Source organism: Excalfactoria chinensis, chromosome 18 (genome assembly GCF_039878825.1).
Source record: "Excalfactoria chinensis isolate bCotChi1 chromosome 18, bCotChi1.hap2, whole genome shotgun sequence".
In the NCBI taxonomy this organism is placed as follows: domain Eukaryota; kingdom Metazoa; phylum Chordata; class Aves; order Galliformes; family Phasianidae; genus Excalfactoria; species Excalfactoria chinensis.
Genome location: NC_092842.1, coordinates 5,289,542 through 5,309,878, shown reverse-complemented (window position 1 = coordinate 5,309,878; position 20,337 = coordinate 5,289,542). Strand labels below are relative to the sequence as shown.

At 46.3% G+C, this 20,337-nt stretch overlaps 2 protein-coding genes across 4 annotated transcripts in view; both read left to right on the top strand.

Moving 5' to 3' along the window:
• The window catches only part of AK8 (adenylate kinase 8), a 61,096-nt gene extending 55,039 nt beyond the window's left edge, over nucleotides 1–6,057 (top strand). The window contains exons 12-13 of one of the 3 annotated variants that reach the window (XM_072352427.1): nucleotides 3,394–3,474; nucleotides 5,488–6,057. In XM_072352427.1, the coding sequence (XP_072208528.1) occupies nucleotides 3,394–3,474; nucleotides 5,488–5,737 (331 nt within the window). In that variant the 3' untranslated portion in view covers nucleotides 5,738–6,057. The remainder of the gene's footprint in view (nucleotides 1–3,393; nucleotides 3,475–5,487) is intronic. The other 2 variants (XM_072352428.1, XM_072352429.1) reach the window with 2 other exon arrangements.
• Nucleotides 6,058–18,299: 12,242 nt separating this feature from the next.
• Nucleotides 18,300–20,337, top strand: part of DDX31 (DEAD-box helicase 31) — a 42,749-nt gene continuing 40,711 nt past the window's right edge. The window contains 3 exon segments of the mRNA XM_072352672.1: nucleotides 18,300–18,698; nucleotides 18,701–18,793; nucleotides 19,912–20,168. Coding sequence (XP_072208773.1) covers nucleotides 18,342–18,698; nucleotides 18,701–18,793; nucleotides 19,912–20,168 — 707 coding nt within the window. The 5' untranslated portion in view covers nucleotides 18,300–18,341.

The following is a 20,337-nucleotide window of genomic DNA, read 5'->3' as shown; positions in this document are numbered from 1 at the left end:
TCTTTTTTAATGGCAACACATTTTTCTGTTGTGCGTGCTTTGAGACTGTGACATTATATCCACAAAACAGGAACACACCGCCAAAAACATTCTCCCGAGGACAACTCTCAGCACTGTCAGTTGTTAATAACTTGGGTTAACTGGGTTGCCATCTGGAACAAGTGCATTGCTTAGGATAAGAAGAATGCTGCTGTGCAGGTCAGAAACGCTCCCTTCATTTACTGCGTGGCTGTGACATGTTTCTCCTTAAACCTCTGCCATCAGCACCTTTACCTTCTCTCTGTTTGCAAAGGGAAGCCATCCGGATGCCCCAGTGACAGTGCTGAAAAGCCAGAAGCAATTGGAACACCGTTCTGGAATAGCAGATGGCTGGTAGGAAAACAGCATTATATTCCAGCTGTTGGAGGCCCCGTGTGTTTCATCATCATCCAAAGGCAGATAGTTCTCATAACAGGGCCTTTGACTATGTGCACAGTGAAGACGTCATCAACATTATTAATTCGTTGGAGTTTAATGTCTCTAATGTATCTGAAAGCTGCAGTAGATTAGAATCATAGTAGAATCATTGAATCATGGGATGGCTTGGTTTGGAAGGGACCTTAGCAATCACCGCATACAGTGGGAAATAAGCAGGGTTTCAACATAAGGTTTTTCCCTTTGACATTTGTTCCTGGTTTTGTTATCTGTGTAAGCCAGCTGATGGGACTGGACCTTCTCTCCCATCCCTCTTTTGGGACAGAGAGCAAAGGAGGGAAGACAGAACTTTGCTTATGAGTCGCTTGGTTCACTCTTGCATCTGGCAGCAGCGTGTCCACTTGGTAGGTTTGGGCTGAGTGCTTCTACCAAGTTATACTCCACAGAACGGTGATCTGTAACCGGGTGCCGATGGTTTGGGGTTGTCCCCATGCAGGGAGCTGAGCCTGTGGGTCAGCAGGGAGGATTCATGGAAGGTCTGTGCCCATCCCGGAGCGCACTTCGTGCTGCTGCTGATTGACATTATTCACCTGTTGTAGAGCTGAACTAACAGCTTGCCAACTCTGAAAGAGAAGCTGTGCTAGATGCTAATCTAGCAGTATAATGTAGTATCCTTTGATATGAGGCTGTGTTTCCTTGCCTCCCTGTCTACCGATTCTGATGACATCTGTTTCATATTTCCCCTTGATAGAAGTTGTGACACATTACAACATACAAAGCCTGGCTGATTCCTAACGCGAGCTTTACAGAGGATGCATTGATGTGGGGAAGAAAAACAAAGCACTGTATGCAGAAGGGGCCAAGCTCTGAGCCCAGTGCTTGCCAGGAGCTGCTCCCATCACAGCTCTGAGCTCTGGGTTGGGGTCATGGGTGAATCTCTCTGTCTCAGAGGATTTACAGGAGAAATCCAACAAAAGCATTACCTGGACAGCTTGAGGCGAGAAACACAGGAAGGCCAACACTCCATAGAGTGCATGTAAATAGGGCTCCTAAATAGCATCACCTTCAAAACAATAACAATACTTTCTAATTGGAAGCATTTAACATATCCCTGATAGCTCCATTGTTTTTTTCCCTTTCTTTTCCTGCTTCGGAGTGGCATTACCAGCCAGCCCTGGGACTCCAGCTGTGCTGCACCTCTGGGGGCTGCGTGGTCCCACCTTCTGCTGGGCCACATGAGGAGTCTGTGCTGTGTGTCCCACGTGCACCTTGTTACCATGCATCAGGGGAAAAAAGAAACCTGTATTAGCAGCGATGTCTGTACTCTCCCACATCTTCCCCCGACACTTCTCTTTAATGGTGACACCAGACTGGATAATAAGAAGCATCTTGTGTAGAAAAGAAGGGAATCTCAGACAAGGCTTTCAGAGTTCATTTTGTTGGCAGCTTTTTAAGTGGAGTTTTTTAGGCTCTTCTGTTTCAAACACTGTAATACTTCCTGAGTTGGTAACTATGAATTACGACAAGCTTTCTTGATACGCCAGGTTATAATCCTTCAGTGGTTTTTGTTTATTTCAGAATATAATGGGAAGCTCTATCAATTATCATGACTGTATAAGTGTTGTTCCTCTCTACTAGAATATTCATCTCGAGATGCATCATCAGATGTTACCTGTTCTGACAATCACGTTTTTGTGCCGTTGTTGGGCAACGGAAACAAAGAAAAACAAAATGTTAAGAGTGTACGGGATAAAAGAGTGTTGAAACTGTTGTTCTCTTCCTGTCTTTGGAACCTCCGAGATCTTGAATGTTTTATCCCTGGCTGTTGTTTTGTTACCGCGGTGTGAAAGGAAGTCATTATCTGTAAACATTTGAAAAAGAGAGATGATTTTCATAACTTTAAATCCTACAAAGGATTCTAGTAATCTGCTCCGTGCATGCCGAAGCAAAGCTCAGCCTTTCATCTGGTCTGATCCCACCCAGTCAGTGTAAAATGTTCCTTTGGTGAATGTCTGAAGCGTGCCGCATCGCTGCGAGAGGCAGACAGCCGGAGTAGGATGTTGGGCCTTGCAGGCAGCAGCAGCAGAAGGTGTGTTATAAAGAAGGGCATATTTACAGCCTTCAGGCCTGTTCAGTTGGTTGAAGTTGATTTTCATAAGTTTTCAAGGGAAGCTTTACTTTTTGTTTTACTCTAAATTAACCATTAAATGTGACCTTTGTCTTGCTTCGTTCCAATGCTTTCTTCCCATGACTGTGGGTCTCCCCATCCACTCAGTCTCACTATGAGAATTCATTGAGCATTTTCTGCTGAAGAGTTTTTGAACCAGAATATGAGCTCAACAGAACCATTGTGTGGAACCAACCTGCCAGTGAGGGGTCGCTGTGGGTTGGGCACAACAGCATGGCTGAACTCCATAGCAATGTGTATTGCGTTCTGGTTGTGCGTCCTTGATTCAGATCAGGGCTCTCTTGTAAGGTAGATGAAAGAAGCTGACCAGTCCCACCCCATGCTCTGTTCACACCATGAAACCCACACCCCTGACATTGGGGGTCAGATGTTATAGGGTGCTGAGCAGCTGTGTCTTGTACAAACTCAAATGAGAGTTGCAGATTTTGGTCTTAAAACCAAGCCTAATCTTTTCTCTTAGCAGCCTTAGCAGCAAGGTTTGTTGTCAGTGGGGTCATGCCTCTCTGTGCTCTCTCTGTACCCTCGCATGGGTTCATGCTACGCTCTGTCACTGCATTATGCTACTCACTCCTGCCTTTGAAATACAGTAACTGCTGTCCTAACCTGGACACTCAATGAGATGGGAGAGTAGAGTCTGTGCATATACGACTGCCTTCTGATGCACTAATGCATGACGGGCATTTCCGTGTTTTTATGTCCTGTTCCATTAGGGTAAGGATTAACTCCTGCTCCAAAGGTTGCCAGTGCTGCTCTCAGGATGTTAATGCTCTTACTCATTATGTTCTCCATAGGGTATTTTTCTTCAGCCTTCCCTACGAATCCATCATTGAACGACTGTCTCAGCGGAGGATTGATCCAGTCACAGGGGAAAGGTTAGCACTAATATCTCACATTTAAGGCTATATATATATATTTTTAAGACTGCCAGCAAGATGAAAGCAGCAAGTAGACTTCATAGAAATCTAAGGAACCTCAGGAATATTGTACTCATGCTCAGGGATTCCTTAAAAGCAAAGTTAAAATTTTCATAGCTACTCAAGTACCAACCCACCCATCTGTTACTGTGAGCTCCTTTCACAGAACAGGGCATTTTAACATCCCAGGGACTGAAATGCACAGCAGCAAGTAGCTCCGTTCTTAACGTTTTAATGGCAACTAAATTGGTCGGTAAAAATAATGCTGAGGGAAGATGTCTGAAACCTAGCCTAAATGCAGCTGGTTTTCAGACATTCCCATGGGAATTCTGAAGGCTTTCCAGCTGGGGAAGATGGAAATCTTGCTGTGTTTTACTTCCCCTGCTGCTGTGATGGTTCTCTCTACTGTGAGATATATTAATATATTTCCTGCTCAGCAGAGCGAACTTGTTTGAGTCACAGAGTCGCTGTAAAACGTGGTTCTCAGATGTGCTGGTTTGTCTCATAGGCGCTCACATCGCCTCGTTCCAATGGGGACCTCAGGTTACTGCCTTCTCTACCCTTATGTTTTGGGGTCGCCCTACATCTCAGCTGGAGATGGGGCTGGAACTCCTACAGTCACTTATGCTCCATTTTATTATCTCAACAAGTGGGGACAAATCCCCACACTGAGGTTGTACGGCATCATTTCACATTCTTAACACGTAGATGCCTCCTGTTGAATCAAAGGCAAACACGGAGCCCTCGAAGATAAGGCCCTCAGTGCTGGGTTTGTGCCAAAGCGATGTGATTATTCAGACATCTCACTCTAGGTGCAACATTAACTGGTGACAGCAGCAGTGATTTGCAGTAAGTGTTCCCTTTGTTTTAGTCATAAGCCATGCAGTTGTTCAGAAGAAATGAACGGCACCAAGCAAATCATTCACACGTCTTTGCATTCCTTATCGTTAGGATTAGCCTGTTCAGTATCTGCTCCAGTTAACACGCTTCCTTCTTCCAAAGTCTGGGTTTTATTCCTTCCAAATTCATTGTGAATTGAATTGTTTTAGATGCTGTCTTCTAATCCTCATCATGATATTAAAGCTGAGCAGCTGAGCTGCGGTGCAGCAAGGAGGGCGGGTGGCTTTCGCTGTGTCCTAAATCACCCTCACCTGGAATGAATTTTGTTCCCACACCTTGGTACCAGCTGGAGCTGTAATGCAGTTCTGTGCACAGGCTCCGCTTTCCTCCTGGTTGCATCTATCCCAGTGGCTTCAGGAGAACTGGCTTTACTGCAGAGGGCTGCACAGTTTCTGTGACATCAGAGGCGAAGGGCTCAGGAGATGATCAGTCAGAAGCAGAATTACTGTGGTAGAGAATTTAAATACGTGTCTGCAAAAGAGCTTTTAGTGATTGCTGGGAGCCTCTGGCAATACAGGATCATTGGCCGTACCTTCTGGCATCAGCTGGGGGCTGCTGAGTAGTGAACCCACAGCTGCAGGTTCAGGAGAGCCAAATTCCAGCATTTTGGGAATCAGAAGTAGCTAAAAATCTACCTCAGAGTGAATCGAGCTCTTTTTATCTCCAGCTACTATAAAAAGATACCAAGAATTACGTTCGAGCTTTTATCCTCCCAGAAACAGACACTGGTAGGAATCAAAGGTTACATTAAAGCTGGTTACTGGGGGAGTGGGGCTGGAACAGATCCTGAAGTGCTTCTTAATCTGCAGCATTGGGCGCAGGATGGGGGTTTCTTTGCCCCTCATGAGAAGCTTATAGACACTAGCAGCAGCTTCTGCACCACCTCAAGGGAACCTCTTGGTTCCTGAGTGTCTGACATTCTTGGGAGCAGAAATGCTGGTTAATTTACCCCAAAATTTCCAGCTGAGACCAGAAAGGAACAGGGATGGGCAAAACCATGGAGGAACTCAGGCCATGGTTGCTCTGTCCTCAAACAGAGCTGAAGGGTTGGCTTTTGTATCCCATCTGCAGATACCACACAACGCTCAGACCAGCACCCACTCCGAAGATCCAAGCCCGCCTCAAGCAGAACCCAAAGGACAAGGAGGACAACATTGAGAAGGACGTGGACTTCTTTCAAAGGAACATCAGGTATCTGGAGGAGTTTTATGAAGATGCCTTTTATGTCAATGCTGATCAAGACCCGCATCCTATCTTTGAGTTTATAGAAAGCTGTATCATTAAGCCCTTTCCGTGCAAAAAAATAAATGCTTCTAATTAATTAAGGATGATTTCTCGGGTAGTTGGTTCCGATTTTTCCTTGTAATGCTTGCAATCCAGTCACTGATGTGGCACATTGACAGGGAAGCAGGAATTGAAGCAAGTAGTGTTCAATTCAGAGCTCACCAAGGTGAAGTACAGAGTAAGAGGTCGTGCTATTGGGGATTTTGATTTGGCTTTTGTTTTGTGATCCAAACTATGAAGGGCAGCAGCTGTTTGATTCTGATATCCTTTCCTGACTCTGCAATTGAGCAATTAGCAGTTCTGTGTTAACCATGCAATAGTCATGCAGCTAACTTGCAATATTAAAGCTACAAGATAATCTTTGTTTTTTATTCCCTTGCCAACTCAACTTGCTCTGCAGTCACACAGCCAGGCAGAAACACTCCAAACAACAGGAGATAATACCTAGAAGCCATAGAAAACCAGTAGCAGGTTCATCACGTTTAGAACCCAATTAAGGGCATAACGAGGCTCTCAGCCTGTGTTAGAGGCTCTTCTGCAGCTGCCACTCCCATCTTATTTCCTGCTGGATGGGGCTGCAGTTGGGTCTGTTCCTGCTTGGTTTGCTCTGCTTGGATTGGGTTGCCCTGAAGGTTCAGGTAAGTCTTTCTTAACTTGAAAATCTTTGGTGAGAAGGATGGCACTGTTAACTGGAGTCTGGCTATGGGAACGTGCATCTTTAATGCTTCCAAGGAAGGAGTGTGATTTGTTGTGATTCAGACAAGCACTGAGTTTGATGCCTTTATTATGACTCTCTTTCTGCTGCGTACATGAGTAAGAACTCCCCATGATCAGGGGCTGGGGGTGTCTCAGCTTCCTCCTTGAAGTCTTTACGTCTGGGATGAGGTTGGATGCGTGTGCATCCAGGAGCCTTTGTTGTTGTCTTTAGTCATGTATACGGAGTACCATAAGCATATATGTGCTCAAATCCTTCCTTGCACCTGTGGAGTAAATCTGGTTGGGAAGGCCCTGCTCAGCTGGATGGCTCAGGTGGTGCTGTGTTGTTTGGGGTACGAATGATGAGAGTTTAGGTTCAGAATTCTCAAAACCTGTGGGAGGTTTTTGATGAGTGGGGATCTGCCAGACTGAGCCTTAAAAATCTCAGGATAAATGGCTTTAAGCTCTGGTGCTGGCAACACGAGTTGAGTCCTCTGTGCCTCTTGCACTGTTAAATCCAGCCAGTAGTGCCAGGAGCAGCCATGCAGGGCCTGACTGCAAACCCTTGTGTAAAGCTGGGCCAGAGCACTTATAAGAGTTTTACCTGTTACAAATGTGCTGTTTGGTAACCTGTTTGGGCAGCTGTTTTTTATGCTATCGCTATGAAGATACGCTGTAGCATTCATGCATAATTGGGAGCCCTTCTATTAATAATACATGGGAAGCTCATCTCGCTAATATCACCTTCATCTGAGTGTTCCAACTAAATATTTTGATAGATGAAATGGATCGAGAGTGTATTTAAATACTGTTTGTACTGCAGCGAGGGTACAAAAGGGACGGCCCGTCTTTAATTAGACAGGTACATCTGCTTAATTAATTTAGCTGTAAAGCCCTTTTTCCTCTTCATTCTTTCATCTATATGCGGGCGCTATATTAGTTCCGCTCTGCTGGTTCCATAGAAACTGAGAAAAAGAGCTTGTCTCATTGAGATGCACTTGGCATGTCTGGGTACGCAGTCTCAGGTCAATGGTCAACCCCCAAGGGTTTGCAGCAGGCCTGAAGAGCAGAACGTAAGGGTTAGCAGAACATGCTAATACTCGTGTAGAACTCTCCCTCGGAAACAACTAAAACAATTGACATTCATTTAATTACTGTAAACGAAACAGCCCCTGCATCACTTTGCATAGTAAAGCCTGTTAATACCAAAAAGGTTCAGTGGATGGGAGGAGGAATTAGGTTTTTATAATTGGAATGCAACACTTGAAAACCAATTTGGTAACTGTTCTTGATTTTATTAGCATCTTATTGTGGCAAAACAAATGTTAAGCAATGAGAGAAACACGGTAAAGAGGAGCTGGTAAGAACACAGCGGGGAGCAGACGTGACTTATTGTGCAGCGTGCCCAGTCCTGAAGCAGACATCTTTTATCAGTTCCAAAGACACTTTGCAGAGAGGGCTGTTTGGAGGTTGTGTTATACTCAATATATTATGCTGTTAATGATGTAATTCAGCAACAAAATGAACGCGTTCAGCTGTTGCACAAACTTTTACATTCGCCTGCTCTGGGAGAGCGGATCCTTCATGTGCTTTTGTGGAAAGATGCTCAAGTGCCCATTGGGAGAAACCCCAATCCTCCAGCACTGTCTCTGCAGGAGCCCCTGTAGATCCTTGAAGGATTTACCCAGCCCCTTTTGGTTTTTGGCTTTCTTTTAAGGGCTTATGTGCGTATATCTCCAGTGATGATGCCAGCACAGAGATCTTTAAGGTAGCTCATTTCAAGCTGCCAAAACAGAGCCTCAAAGGTGACTTCTGTATTGCTCTTACTCATAGAGGAAAGCGTCTGCTCCTTTCTACAGGCAGGCACTCCTGAGTTATTCTCCTCTTTCTGCACCCAGAACAGTTTCTTTCTATGGAAGAAAAGGTGATTGTCAGACCTCTTTTTTGGAAGCAAGTTGCTCTTTTAGTGTAGCTCTGGAGAGCTGCTGTGCAGCAGCTGGTGGAAGGGGCTGAATCTACGCAGGTGAGGAGGGAAGCACACATCAGCATGACTAACAGTGGGGCAGGGCTGGATACCTGTTGGTGAGGTCCCAGGTTCCACTCAGTCTGCAGACAGCTTCAGTGAGAGCTGTGCTGCTGTGGGAAGGTCCTTGGCAGCACGAGGTGTCACACAGCTGGGTGTGCTCCTTGCCATGCAAGACAAGAGCAGAGCAGGCCAGATTGGCAGCTAAGAGTCAAAATAACAAGTGCTACAGCTGTGAAGTCACTGTCCAGATCCATGGAACCTGCCTTTAAATCAAGCTGTAGCCTTCCTACTTCTCCCTTCCTCTATGTGTAACAATAGGTGAATAGTGCTTATTCACTTCCAACTCAGTTATTTGGGTGTTAACAGACTTAAAGTGCTCAGCGTTCCATATTTGTTTCAACCAAATAGTTCCCACTGTAAATAACCTCTCAGAATGAACTAAATGAGGCACAGCCATCCCATTTCTCCAGCAAGCTGCTTTCTCAGAGCTGCAGAACTAAAACTTCCTTTCCTTTTCATCTCTTTAAAGATTAAAACCAAGAGCTGATCTTTGTATCCTGTTTTGGGTAGCTTAGACTAAAATCATTTCTCTGATGGAGGTGCTCCAACTCCAAGCCCACACTTGCAGTCATTTAGCTGAAGCCTAAGGCAGCGCAGGGAATTACTCCATTGACAGTAATGCAGTTGATGTTAGTACGGAGCCCTGGGTACCTGCTGTGTTGCAGCAATGAAAACAGCTCTGGCTGGTCACATAGAGGCAGTTGTGACACTGCTGAGGTCCATACCCAGGTGACAGAGCAGCAGGAGCTCTGGGTATCTCAAATGAAGAGAACTAAAAACTGAATCAGCAGTAATAAAATACAGCTGTGGGAAAAGAATGATTCTTACTGACTAGAAGGTACCAGAAACAACTCCAGTGTCAAGTATTAATCCATACTTTGTGTGAATTAGAACTGAGTATAGCAAAGGATTAACGCAGATTAAGTGACAGTATGGATACAAGGCACTGCTCCACTAGAAGTGAGACCAGCAGCCCTGCACACACTGCTGTGCAGACATGCTGAGCCCTGCATAGCTGTGAAAAGCCATCCAGGACCGAGACATCCAGGAGAACGCTGAGCTCTGTCCTGTCAGGATTCCTCCATCCTCAGTAGGCAAAGCAGGAATCTCTGTGCATGGAGCCAAGCTCATTCTTGTCAAAGGAGAAACCCTTTCCCTTGTCAGTGTACATTGAGGATGCAAGGATAGCTTGTGTACAGGCCTCATATAGAAAGCTTCAGAAGGGGGCTGAGAACAAACTACTGATAAATGCTTGGAGCATTTCACCTCTGCTTACTGAGAGCTCATACGCTTTTTCTTCCAGTTAATATAGAAACTTATCATACATCTCCCTTCTGCTGTGACTCCCAGCACTTGGAGGCTAATTCTGCTCTTGCCGTTGCTTCCAGCTGCGTTACTAAAGCAGTGCACTGCACTGCAGCAACAGACTGAAGTTTCCCATGGTGGGTGCTGGACTGCTGCTACCAGCACTTACCACCTGACTGCCAGGGAAGTGTCACAACATTCTTCTGGTTCTCTCCCATTTCCCATTCAGAGCTGGTCACTGAGATGGCAGCAATTGTGCCTTCAAGGCTGCCCGCTGTTTCACAGACCGGGTAAGCAATAACGAAGGGCTTTTGTGTTTGAGAAGTGAAACCTGTGAAACCAAACCTCCTGCAAATGTTAGTTTAGAACCTTTAACCAGGACTCTGAATGTTTGCATTCGGTTTTCACATCAAGAGACCTTTAATGAAGATAGAATAAATAGTGTCATGCTGCCCGTAATCGCTGATGAGAAATTAGGTAGTGGAGAACCTGGCAAGCTTATGAAAACTGGGGAAACATTTATTGCCTACGTGTATTAGCAACCATAGTATTTCCTATCTAGAAATATACAATAGGATTAATAGGATCAGGGAGTATAAAAGAGGATGACTGAATAACAACTCCTCAGCCCATAGGTAAATTAATGTAAAAAGGCAGTGATGGGCTTCATTGTCACTGATTCCAGAGCAGGAGATGCAGTTTGGAGAACCAAAACAGTATCATCATTATCCCAAACTTCCACCTTAGTTCAAACAATGGCATTTAGCATCAAGGCAAAATAAACCCGTCCAAAACCAACCCAGAGCTGTTCTGCCCATCTCTTGCACAGCCTGGATTTCTTCACTCCAGGATAAGAGCGATGAACTCTTGTGATGTCTAAAGCATTAAAACTCTAGGGAAAATGAGGAGAACCACTTGAAGTGATGAGCAGGTTTTCATCTAATGGTAGCACTGTCAGCCTTTCAGTCAGCCAACGTAAACACTTCAGCATTAAACTGGTATCAGAGCTCTTCCATACAGCTCTGGAAAGCTCTCTCACCTCCGTCTGCAGGTGAGTTTCTGAATGGGGATATTTAGTCACCGAGAGAACTGGGTAGGACTGTGCAGGCAGACCTGAAGCTTCTACTTAATGTGGTTTCCCTTTCACCACCGATAACCCTTCTGCTCACATCGTGTTGTGCTCCCCCCACGCCCCATGAACATAAATGCTGTCTCAGGTATAGATTCTCCCTCAGACTGCACATAAATGAGGCAGCAAGGTTACCGACTTGGCTTTATGAGCTGCTATCACCATCTGCATTTTCTTCCTTTGCAGACACACCAAAGCCATTTCAACTTTCAACGCACAGCAATAAAAAACTAAACATTTCTTTAATCCAGTCATGGTATCGCGTCCAAGGATATTTACAAACGAGACTAATTATTTTACAGATGAACGTGCTTCCGCTGTTCTAACCTACCACATCAGTATTATTCTCACTCAAAGCACTGTCATGCTTAACGCATGTAACACCGAACAGTGAGGACAGCCGACTTGTTTTAACATTAGCTGCAAAACGTTTGCTCCTGCTAAAGGTTAAGGAACGTGAAGAAAAGATGCATAGTCAGTAAATCAAGGAAACATAGGCACCAATCCACACACACACACTGCTGGAGACCGACAGTGTCAGGACAGTTCCTTGTCTTCTCTCCAGCAGCTATAAAGGACTTGACACACAAGGAGAGGGGTCACAAACAGAGCAGCACATCTGAGTGTCCCAGTTCATATTCTGAGGAATGCAAATACACCAACCCTGTATTATTTGACACCATGTTCGTGGTTTGGTTTTTTAACAAGACAACTGTACCACATAACCATCTATATTTTAGAGGTAGCATCCCTCTAGCACTGCAAGGGAAGCTGAAAAGGATTCTCTTGCTCCCTATGTGAACCAGATGGAAGAGACTGATTCTTTTCTGAAAGCAGAACAGATTTCTGGGCTCAGCCATGTTACATCACCACCTTATTTATGAAGTCAGGGCTATAGAAGAGCAGCTTCACCAGGCTCCAAGACCAGCTATGGAAACTTGGAGTACATCAGCCATGTTGGGGGGGTTTGTTTTGTTTCGACTGCGTGATTGTGGAATGAGAAGCTTCCCACAAGGTAAGAGAAACTTACTTTAAAACCTCTTCTTGCTGATCTGTATTGGATCCAAGTTTTACCCTTCTAACCGCAACACTGTTACAATAGCTCGAGGTGGTCATTCTTCAAGACTTAAGGTGAAACTACCACCATGGCCCATTTCTTTCCTATGGCTACAACTGACATTGGCTTTGCTCTTCAAGAAATTAGAACCCCGAATGGTTTTGTTAATTCAATAGTCTGCAGGAACTGCCCGTCCTTGTGGGGGAAAAAGGCCAACAAGCACTATGGGTTACAGCCTGCTCTACCCACCAAGGCTATTCAAGAGGCAGCTCCGCTGTTCCCTCTGAGATCTGGGGAATCACACAGCTGCCCTGCAGAGAGGACAGTTCAGTCTGTGTGCTTAAGACTTCAGTTTCTCTTCAGTAAAAGGAAGCACGTCCAGCTGCTGACGCATCAATGGGCTGCGTTTTGAAACTGCTTTATGAGCTCACTCTTCCAGATGTAATTCTGCTTCTGGAGCATGGAATGGCCTCTGGACACAGGGAGTTTCTAGAACATCCGGTGTTCTATTTACAGGGTGACAGAGTCCTCCCTTTCATTACAGTTTATATCCCTTTATATTCCTGCACTTGATATCATTCTAGACTGTGAAGAGAGCTTATGCAGTAGAGAAAATAGTTTGAGTCTTTAGACAGCTCTTCTCTAGAACACAGGAGAGTCGCAGAACGTGCAGGGTCCTTGCAGTAACCTCTTGATCCACTCAGGATCTGCAAATAAGAAAACACTGTTTAGAGCTGGAGATGCAGATGAACAGAAACGGTGCTGAAATGGACCAACTAAATAGGAATCCTGAAAGTCTGTGTATGTTCAGCACGCAGGATTAACGGAGAGTTCAGAGTCCAACTCTGGCTTGGAATTCCAAGTAATGCCAGCTTAAATCTCATTTCAGCAGGAGACAAAACTGAGGTGAAGCAGTCAATGCTGCACCATTACCTACTCAGCTAAGTGGTCTCAGATAGGAAAAAGTCACACATAACTCAAACAGGAGAAAAACTTGAAGAATCGCAATGCCAGAATTTAGCATCCTTGTTTTTTAAATGAAATTGGATGCATTGCTTGCAGTCTGTAATTCCTTCTTCTTTGTCCCCCTCCAACATGGAGGAAATGAAGGTTACAGCCTCTCTCTTATGGAGGTTTCAGTTCTGCAATTGATCCTTAGGGATGACAGGAATACTCACATCTTATAGAGAGGAAAATTATCCACAGAATTTGGGGCCTAAGCCAGCAGGATGCCCATTTTTTCTTCACTTGTGCTGGATCAATGCAACTTACACTGACATCCCACAGCTGCAGAACTGCATGGTAACTCATTTCTTTAACTTGAATATAAACTGTTGTAGCACTCTGCTCTAGTTTACGCGTTTACCAGCAGCCATAAAACACAACACTAACAAGTTAATTCCCACAGTAGCTATTTTGTAATTAACTTATACCAATAAGGCACGCCAAAGCCAGGACTGCATGCAATGCATCACTAATACCTTCATACAACTGCCTGAAAGAGAGAAGTCAGTGAACTTAATTCAGGTCTTTATGCAAATAAGATGTAAGAATACAGAGTCTTGCCCTTTTGGGCCACAGGGATGATTTACCTTCTGGGGTTGGATGCCGTGCAATGCTGTCGTGAAGCAAACACCTCCTGTATACCAAACTCTGACAAGACTGGTAGGTTAGAAAGCACCTGTGAAAGGACAAGTTGTTTTTAATCACAAAGCTTTGGGTTTGATTGGTAACCTGCTCACACCCCCTGCCCGCAGGCTGGCTGGGTTCTGTTCCCAACAGACCTCACCTCCTGAGATAAGGGCAGTGTGAGCCACATCGAACACAAGAATTGATAGTTTATTCGTTCAGGTCAGTGAACCTTCACAAGCACACGTAATTAATAAGTCCAAAACCCAGCTTTCTAGGGAAAAAAAAGTTTCATCATTGGCCACAGAACTGTAGTATACAGTAGGAGAGGCAAAATGTCCCACAGCCACTGCACAGAGAAGAAGCACAGTGTCTCCAACTGAAAGCAATGACCATTTAGCCAAAGCAGCTCTTAGTTCTGTTAAGTATATGTGGGAAAGGCTTTTCTAAAGTGACAGACAGCTGCCACGCTAAGGCACCAGGGACCAACAGCATCCTGATACCTTGATGCAGAAAGATTTTCTTTTCTAGATATTCCAGAATGTCTGACTTCTCAGCATAGCTGCTGCCTATCGTTTGCACTTTGTTTTCAGTGCTGAAGCAACTACAGCTCTTTCATGTGCTGCTCCAATGGATGATGTCTCCTTCATTTCCCATCCTTCCCCCCGCTTTCTCCCTGTCCCATCCTTCTCCCTGCTTGAAGAAGAGTTTAATGATCCAAAGCATTTTATTTTGATAGCGGTGTACTGCTAAGAGATCCAAGTCCAAACTATGGCATCTTCTCCTGCAGGGATGAGGACAGATAAGAGCCAGCAAAAAAAAACCCCAACAAAGCAATTAATTGCAATATGGCAACACACATCACAACTTCTTACTCCAAAATGACCAAGTATTTCATGTTAGCCATTTAAACGTGTTTAATTCACATAGGGGAGGAAAGGGAAAGGCAAAAAAAAATCCTAAGAACGGATTACCTGAGCCAAATATGTCCATTGGAGCAGACTGCCTGTTTGCGATCAGTGAATGGCAAGATCTCCTTGCACAAGCTGCAGTGCTCTGGAAAAGTCTGTTTGTTCATTTTCTTTAAGATATGCCCAATCAGCACCTGGGAATACACAGCAGTCAGCATCACTTATAGCAAGACAGCTGCTTACTGAAAGGTAGAGGAGTCTCTCAGGATGCAGTGATTTTAGAACGTGATACAGGATGCAAAGACCTATCCACTTCACTGAACCATATAAAGAAGTAGAAACATAAGGCTGTCAAAGAGACATTAATTTATCCTTGCTTTATCGTGATCTCCTGGATTAATCTGCCCTGTGCTAAAGGGGTAAGAATGTAAAAGCAACAGCGTTAGGTTAATTGTAAATGTAAAAGCCAATTGATGTTGTAGCACTTTAGAAGATGTTAAAAGAAATCTGTCTTTGTCATTTCAATGTAAACTTTGTAAACCACATCCCAAGAACCTTTACAATGTGACAGCAAACCCAATAGATAAAATAGAATGTGGAAGTCAGCTTTTAATCACTGTAGGAAGTAGAATCTTAAGCCTTCGATTCGTGGTAATTGGGTACTAGAAAAACGCTTTCTTAGTGAATTACTGAAGAGCTCACTGTGTGCCCTGCTTGCTCTTAAGTCCAGCAGAGAACCCCACACTGCATCACTAACAGAAAGTGCCTGCTTGTCCTTCTGAATGCATTGCAAAGGTTGGTTCTTACAGCTGAAATGGGTTGAGAATTTGGGTACAGAAGTGTTGTTCTCTGCTTGTACAAAGAGGCACAGACAAGTGTGAGCCAATCTTGTCATTGAGTCTTAAGAGCAGGGAGGCTGAGGGCCTCTTTATTGTACCTGATCCAGATGTCAGCATCTGCATTTACACTCCCTCTCGTTCCCTAATTTCAAGGAAGCACTAAGATGTATGCACTATAGGAGCTGTCTAGTGAGGATTACGTGCTTACAGTTCTCCTTCCCACCCAAGCTGTGTTCTCATTTAAGGTCGTGGAAGGGGAAGAAAGAAGCAACTTGTAACACCAAATCCCCAGAGCATAGAGGTGCACTTACTCGTGCTGTTCTGTCATCATATCCATCATCGGACATTAAGAAATCACAGACTCCTCTGGTGGGAATACTGGTGTTTTCTGTAATCCATGTGTGTAGATAAACTTCTCCCAACACCCGTTTCATGTGTTCTCGTGTCAAATGCATTTCTACCGCCTCAATCTGTGCCTGTATTTCAAGCAGCTTTTCTTCCATTGGCTCGCGGCCTCCTACGTCATTCGACTGAGGAAGAGAATCATCTGCAGTGTCATCTATGTCCATACCTTTGCCTGTGTCGCACAGGCTCTGCTTGCTGGCTTGTTTAGAAGTTCCTTCCTCTTGATCATCTTCAGTGCTGCCCATTCCAGGGGAATCAGATATCAGGATTTTTGCATCCTCGTGTGAAGGTTTCCATATCACCTCCGAGGGAGCTTTCTGCATTGACTGGTATAAAATCCTCAGGAGAAACAGCTTAAACCTCCAGAAATAAGTAGCCCCACAGCTCTCAATCTTTTTATCCAGGGCTTCCTGTAAAAATTGAGGAATATGCTTATCCTTCAGGATTTTCCAGCGGACCAGATCTGTCAAGTCCACTTGACGGAAAAGGTTCTGAACGGAAGATTCCAAGAGCTGTGCAGCTGCCTCCTCAAAAGTCTTAAGGGTAACGAACTGAACTTGGTAGTTTTTGTTAACGGGGTGAAGGCCGTTAGTCATACCCTCGGTTGTAATAACTGCTAAGTATGCACCGCAGGGGCTAACAGCTATTCCGTGAGTCCTTACAGAGCCAAACACTTCCGAGAGCTTAATCAGCTGGTGCTCAAACTTTAAAGCAACGTCTGTAAAGATAGGAATCAGCTGCCTTACCTTTCCATCGTTGGAGCACGTATACACTGTGCCGTTCTGTTTGTCCGCCGTCATAGATACAATTGGCAAAGAATGTAGCCCTGTCACGTGGGAATTATGGACATTCAGACCTGCCTTGGATATCAACAGAAGACACCAAAACACGTAAGATCCTCTTGCGGCCACCACTAAGCTACAACTACATTTCTGATAGGGATGGTAAAGAGGAATACATTTGATACTATGCACGGGCAACTGGTCCATTTCTTGCCATAAGACTATGGGCTGTCTGAGAGTAAAGTAGCCTTTGACTGCTTTTAGATTGACGGGAAGGATTTTAACTGGTCCGAAAGCACTCCCTACAATAAGTCCACTCATCTTTCGGTTGTTATGTTCATATTCCCACCAAGACAGGACACTCGGAGAACTTATTCCAGACTCTATGGTATTGCAAGAAGTAATGGATTCCTTACCCAGAAAAGGAAGCTGAAATTGCCAAACCGCAATGTTACTGTTTTCAAAGAGCACTGCTAAGAGCACGCTGCCAACATCCCGGCATTCGTTGTTATGTTTAACCTGCTGAGTGGTACAGATACCCGACCACTCCATGCGCACTGGGGTTTGCATGCTGTGCCGTCGTTGAAATTCAGAGAAGTCTTCTAATTCTCCTCTGGGAGTGTCAGCCTTGGTCAGTCTGTAACTGGCTTCGTACAAACGCTCCCCATAGATTTCCGTCAGGTCCACCAGCTGAACCCACTGCAGCCTGTTGAGGTTTGCGTGGATGGTCAATCGATTGTCCATGGTTAAAGCTGCAAGCAGGCACCTTCCATTGGCATCACAGCCCAGTGGTGACCAGCTGGAATACTTGAATCCTCGCATCGGTGGCAGTGATTTTCCCTCCGGATTGAACACACGATCCAGCATAAAAGTTTGACTAACAGTCGGATCCACGGAATTGGCAAACTTCTCTTTGCATTCTGCTACCTCCTTTTTCGGGCCAACCTGAAAGATAATAACAACAAAAAACACAACCCTTTAGGTTTGGAATGTTATTTTAAGAAGGCTTTTTTTGGAATGAATTGCCATCGGATCGTTTGAGTTGGAAGGGATCTTTAAAGGCCATCTGGTCCCATTTCCTGCTATGAATAGGGACACACACAGCTCAGTCAGGTGCTCAGAGCCTGCTCCAGCCTGAACCATCTGAAACAGAGCGTTTCTATCACAACCTGTGCTACAGTGCTCAAGCTAATAGTTCTTTGATCTCAATCTTGGTGACTGAAGCTTCTTGTTGGCCAAAATCTGTACAAGATCTGACTTAGAATCATTAAGGTTGGAAAAGACTGCAAAGATTGCAGCCCACCGTCAGTGTTCCCTTTGAGCTGTGTATCTCCAGGACTTTGGGCTTTTGAATCTTAGTCTGTTGAACCAAAGCTGTCCACAGGGGGATTTCTAATAACACTGAGAGTGGAGTAATGTGAAATACGAGGTGCTTGATGTAACCTCAGGTGTTGTTTTGGAAGTGATAATAACAGTAATCAGAGTGACACTGACAGGTCGATTAGTGCAGGAGCTGACTGCAGTGTGGGCTGAGGAGCTGAGCTGCTCCCTTTAGAAGAACAAAGCAGCTCCTGCTGTGCAAACCTTTCAGCTCCAGCAGCACCACGAGCAGCATTTCCACTCGGAGCAGCACTCGGCTCTCACTGTCGGTGCCGAAGCCATTCTCAGAGCAGCAGCTCGTCCTTGGAGCCGCACTGTACGCCGTCCCCATACGACGCTCCGACCCCCGCATTGGGGGAGCCTCCCAGCGGCTCACCTTCAGCGTGCAGGCGCTGCCGGGCGCGGGCACTGCCGTGCGGTGGATGACCATCTCCTGCCCGCCGCTCTGCACGTCGCTCAGCTGCTCCAGCACGGCGATGCTGCGGGCCGTGCTCACCGACACCCGGTGGTCCTCGGACCAGGCCAGCGGCTCCAACCCGCTGACCCCGTGCTGCAGCCGCACCGCCGGCTCTCTCCTCACCGCCGTCAATCGGAACCCGGCGCTGGCCGCCGCCTCCTCCACCAGCGAATCGAACCCAAGCGGCGGCTCCTCCTCCCCCGCCGCCGGCACTGACGGGCTGCCCCCGCTCTCCGCCGCCGCCATCTTACCGCCGCCTCACGGCCGCCCCGTCCGCAGCGCGCATGAGCCGACGCAGCGGCCTAAGGCCCCGCGCCGCGCGGTAGGGCTGTCCCGGCGCTGCCTGAGCGCGGCCGCCTCGGCGCGATGGAGGACGGCGGGCCGCTGCTCCTCAACCTCGGCTCGGCTCCCAGGCGGGTGGGTGCGCTGGGCGCTGCTGCCGGTCCTGCTGTGTGAGCGGGTTGATCGGGAAGGGAACCGCGGGGCCGGAGCGGTGCGTGCGCCGGGGGGAACGCGGGGCTGCGAGGGCGGAGGGGGCGGCGTGGGGCACCGTCCGGAGGTGCGGAGCTGAGGGACGGCGCGGCGGGCAGCGCTTCGGCCTGCGAGTCTGAGAGGGCTTTTCCGACCGCTGTGTCTCTGTGTGTGGGTACATTGGGGCAGAGTCGCTCCGCTGTCAGCGCTCTGAGACCCTGCGGGTGGAAGGGCTGCGTTTGGGTCGGTCGGTGTCCGTGGGTAAGTGAGGATGGGCTCCGCTGGTGGAGCGCGGCACCTCCATAGAGCGGGTCGGGGGGAGCGTGAGGAGGGCTGGGGGCTTCGGACGGGATAAGGCCGGATGAGGGAAGCGCGGAGGTCGGAGCGCAGCCTGAGTTGGGGTGTCTCAGCCGGGTGTGAGGCTGCAGAGCCGCGGGTGGGAGTCGGGCAGTGTGTGCTGCGATAGGCTGAGCTGAGAAGTTCTTTAATGCCAAAGAACGGGAAGAAGCAAGCGGAGAAAATGAGTAATGCTTGAGAACGGCCCGGTTCGTAAGGGAAAAATGTGCAGGTGGAAGTGGGGAAGAGATCTGCACGTGTGTGAGACAGCCTTTGAAAAAGGGCTGAGGAATAGGACTTAGGTACAAAGGAAGCAATGTTAGTTTCCTTCCTCACTGTTCCCGGAGGGAAAAATCCTTCTTCAGATTGGAAGAGAAGGAAAAGAGTCCAATTGTGGTAAAAGAAAAAGAGCTCAGAAATGTTGAAAGGTGGCAGAAGTTGGAGTGAAGGATGGGGTTCTGCTTCCTGAGAGAAATAAAGGATCCCTATGAGCTTGTTGTTATGATGTGAGGACATTCGCAGAGCTTTTGAGGATGCTTTCTTTTTGTAGCTAAACAGTTTATTTATGACTACCTCTAAAAATCTACCTTTGTTTCTTTAATTGAGGTGCAGAGGGGATCAGTTTTTGGCCTAATATTTCTGTTGTTCACTGTGAGATACGGTACCGTTTACTTAATCCTCCTTCATTAATGCATCCTTGCTCTCTGGTTTGTTTGCTAACATCAAAGCAGCCTAATGCTCTGAAAAGAAAGCTCCAGTCGTCACCACATGGAAACCCACCTCTGAAACGTAAACCTAAGCCATCAGTAAACAACTTCAAGAAGCGTGCTGCAGAGACTGGCACCAGGGAAAAGGGAAGCTCATCAAAAAGATCTCTTCCTAAGAAGCAACTGACTGCCGACCAAAATGAAAGCCAGAAAAGCAAACTTTTCATTAAGACATCCAGCCTGTTTAGGAACAACCCTGATATCCCAGAAATCCACAGGTATCTTACAGCAACGACAACGAATTTCAGTGCTTGAAATTCACAGTCTTCAATTCTAGCCCTTGCTTGGGCAAAGCAATTGCCTGGCATTTGGTTTCTTTGCTTTCTATGTGAAATACCAATGTGTAACCTATAACCGTACTGTAATGCTTTGCTTTGTTTCCCCCCT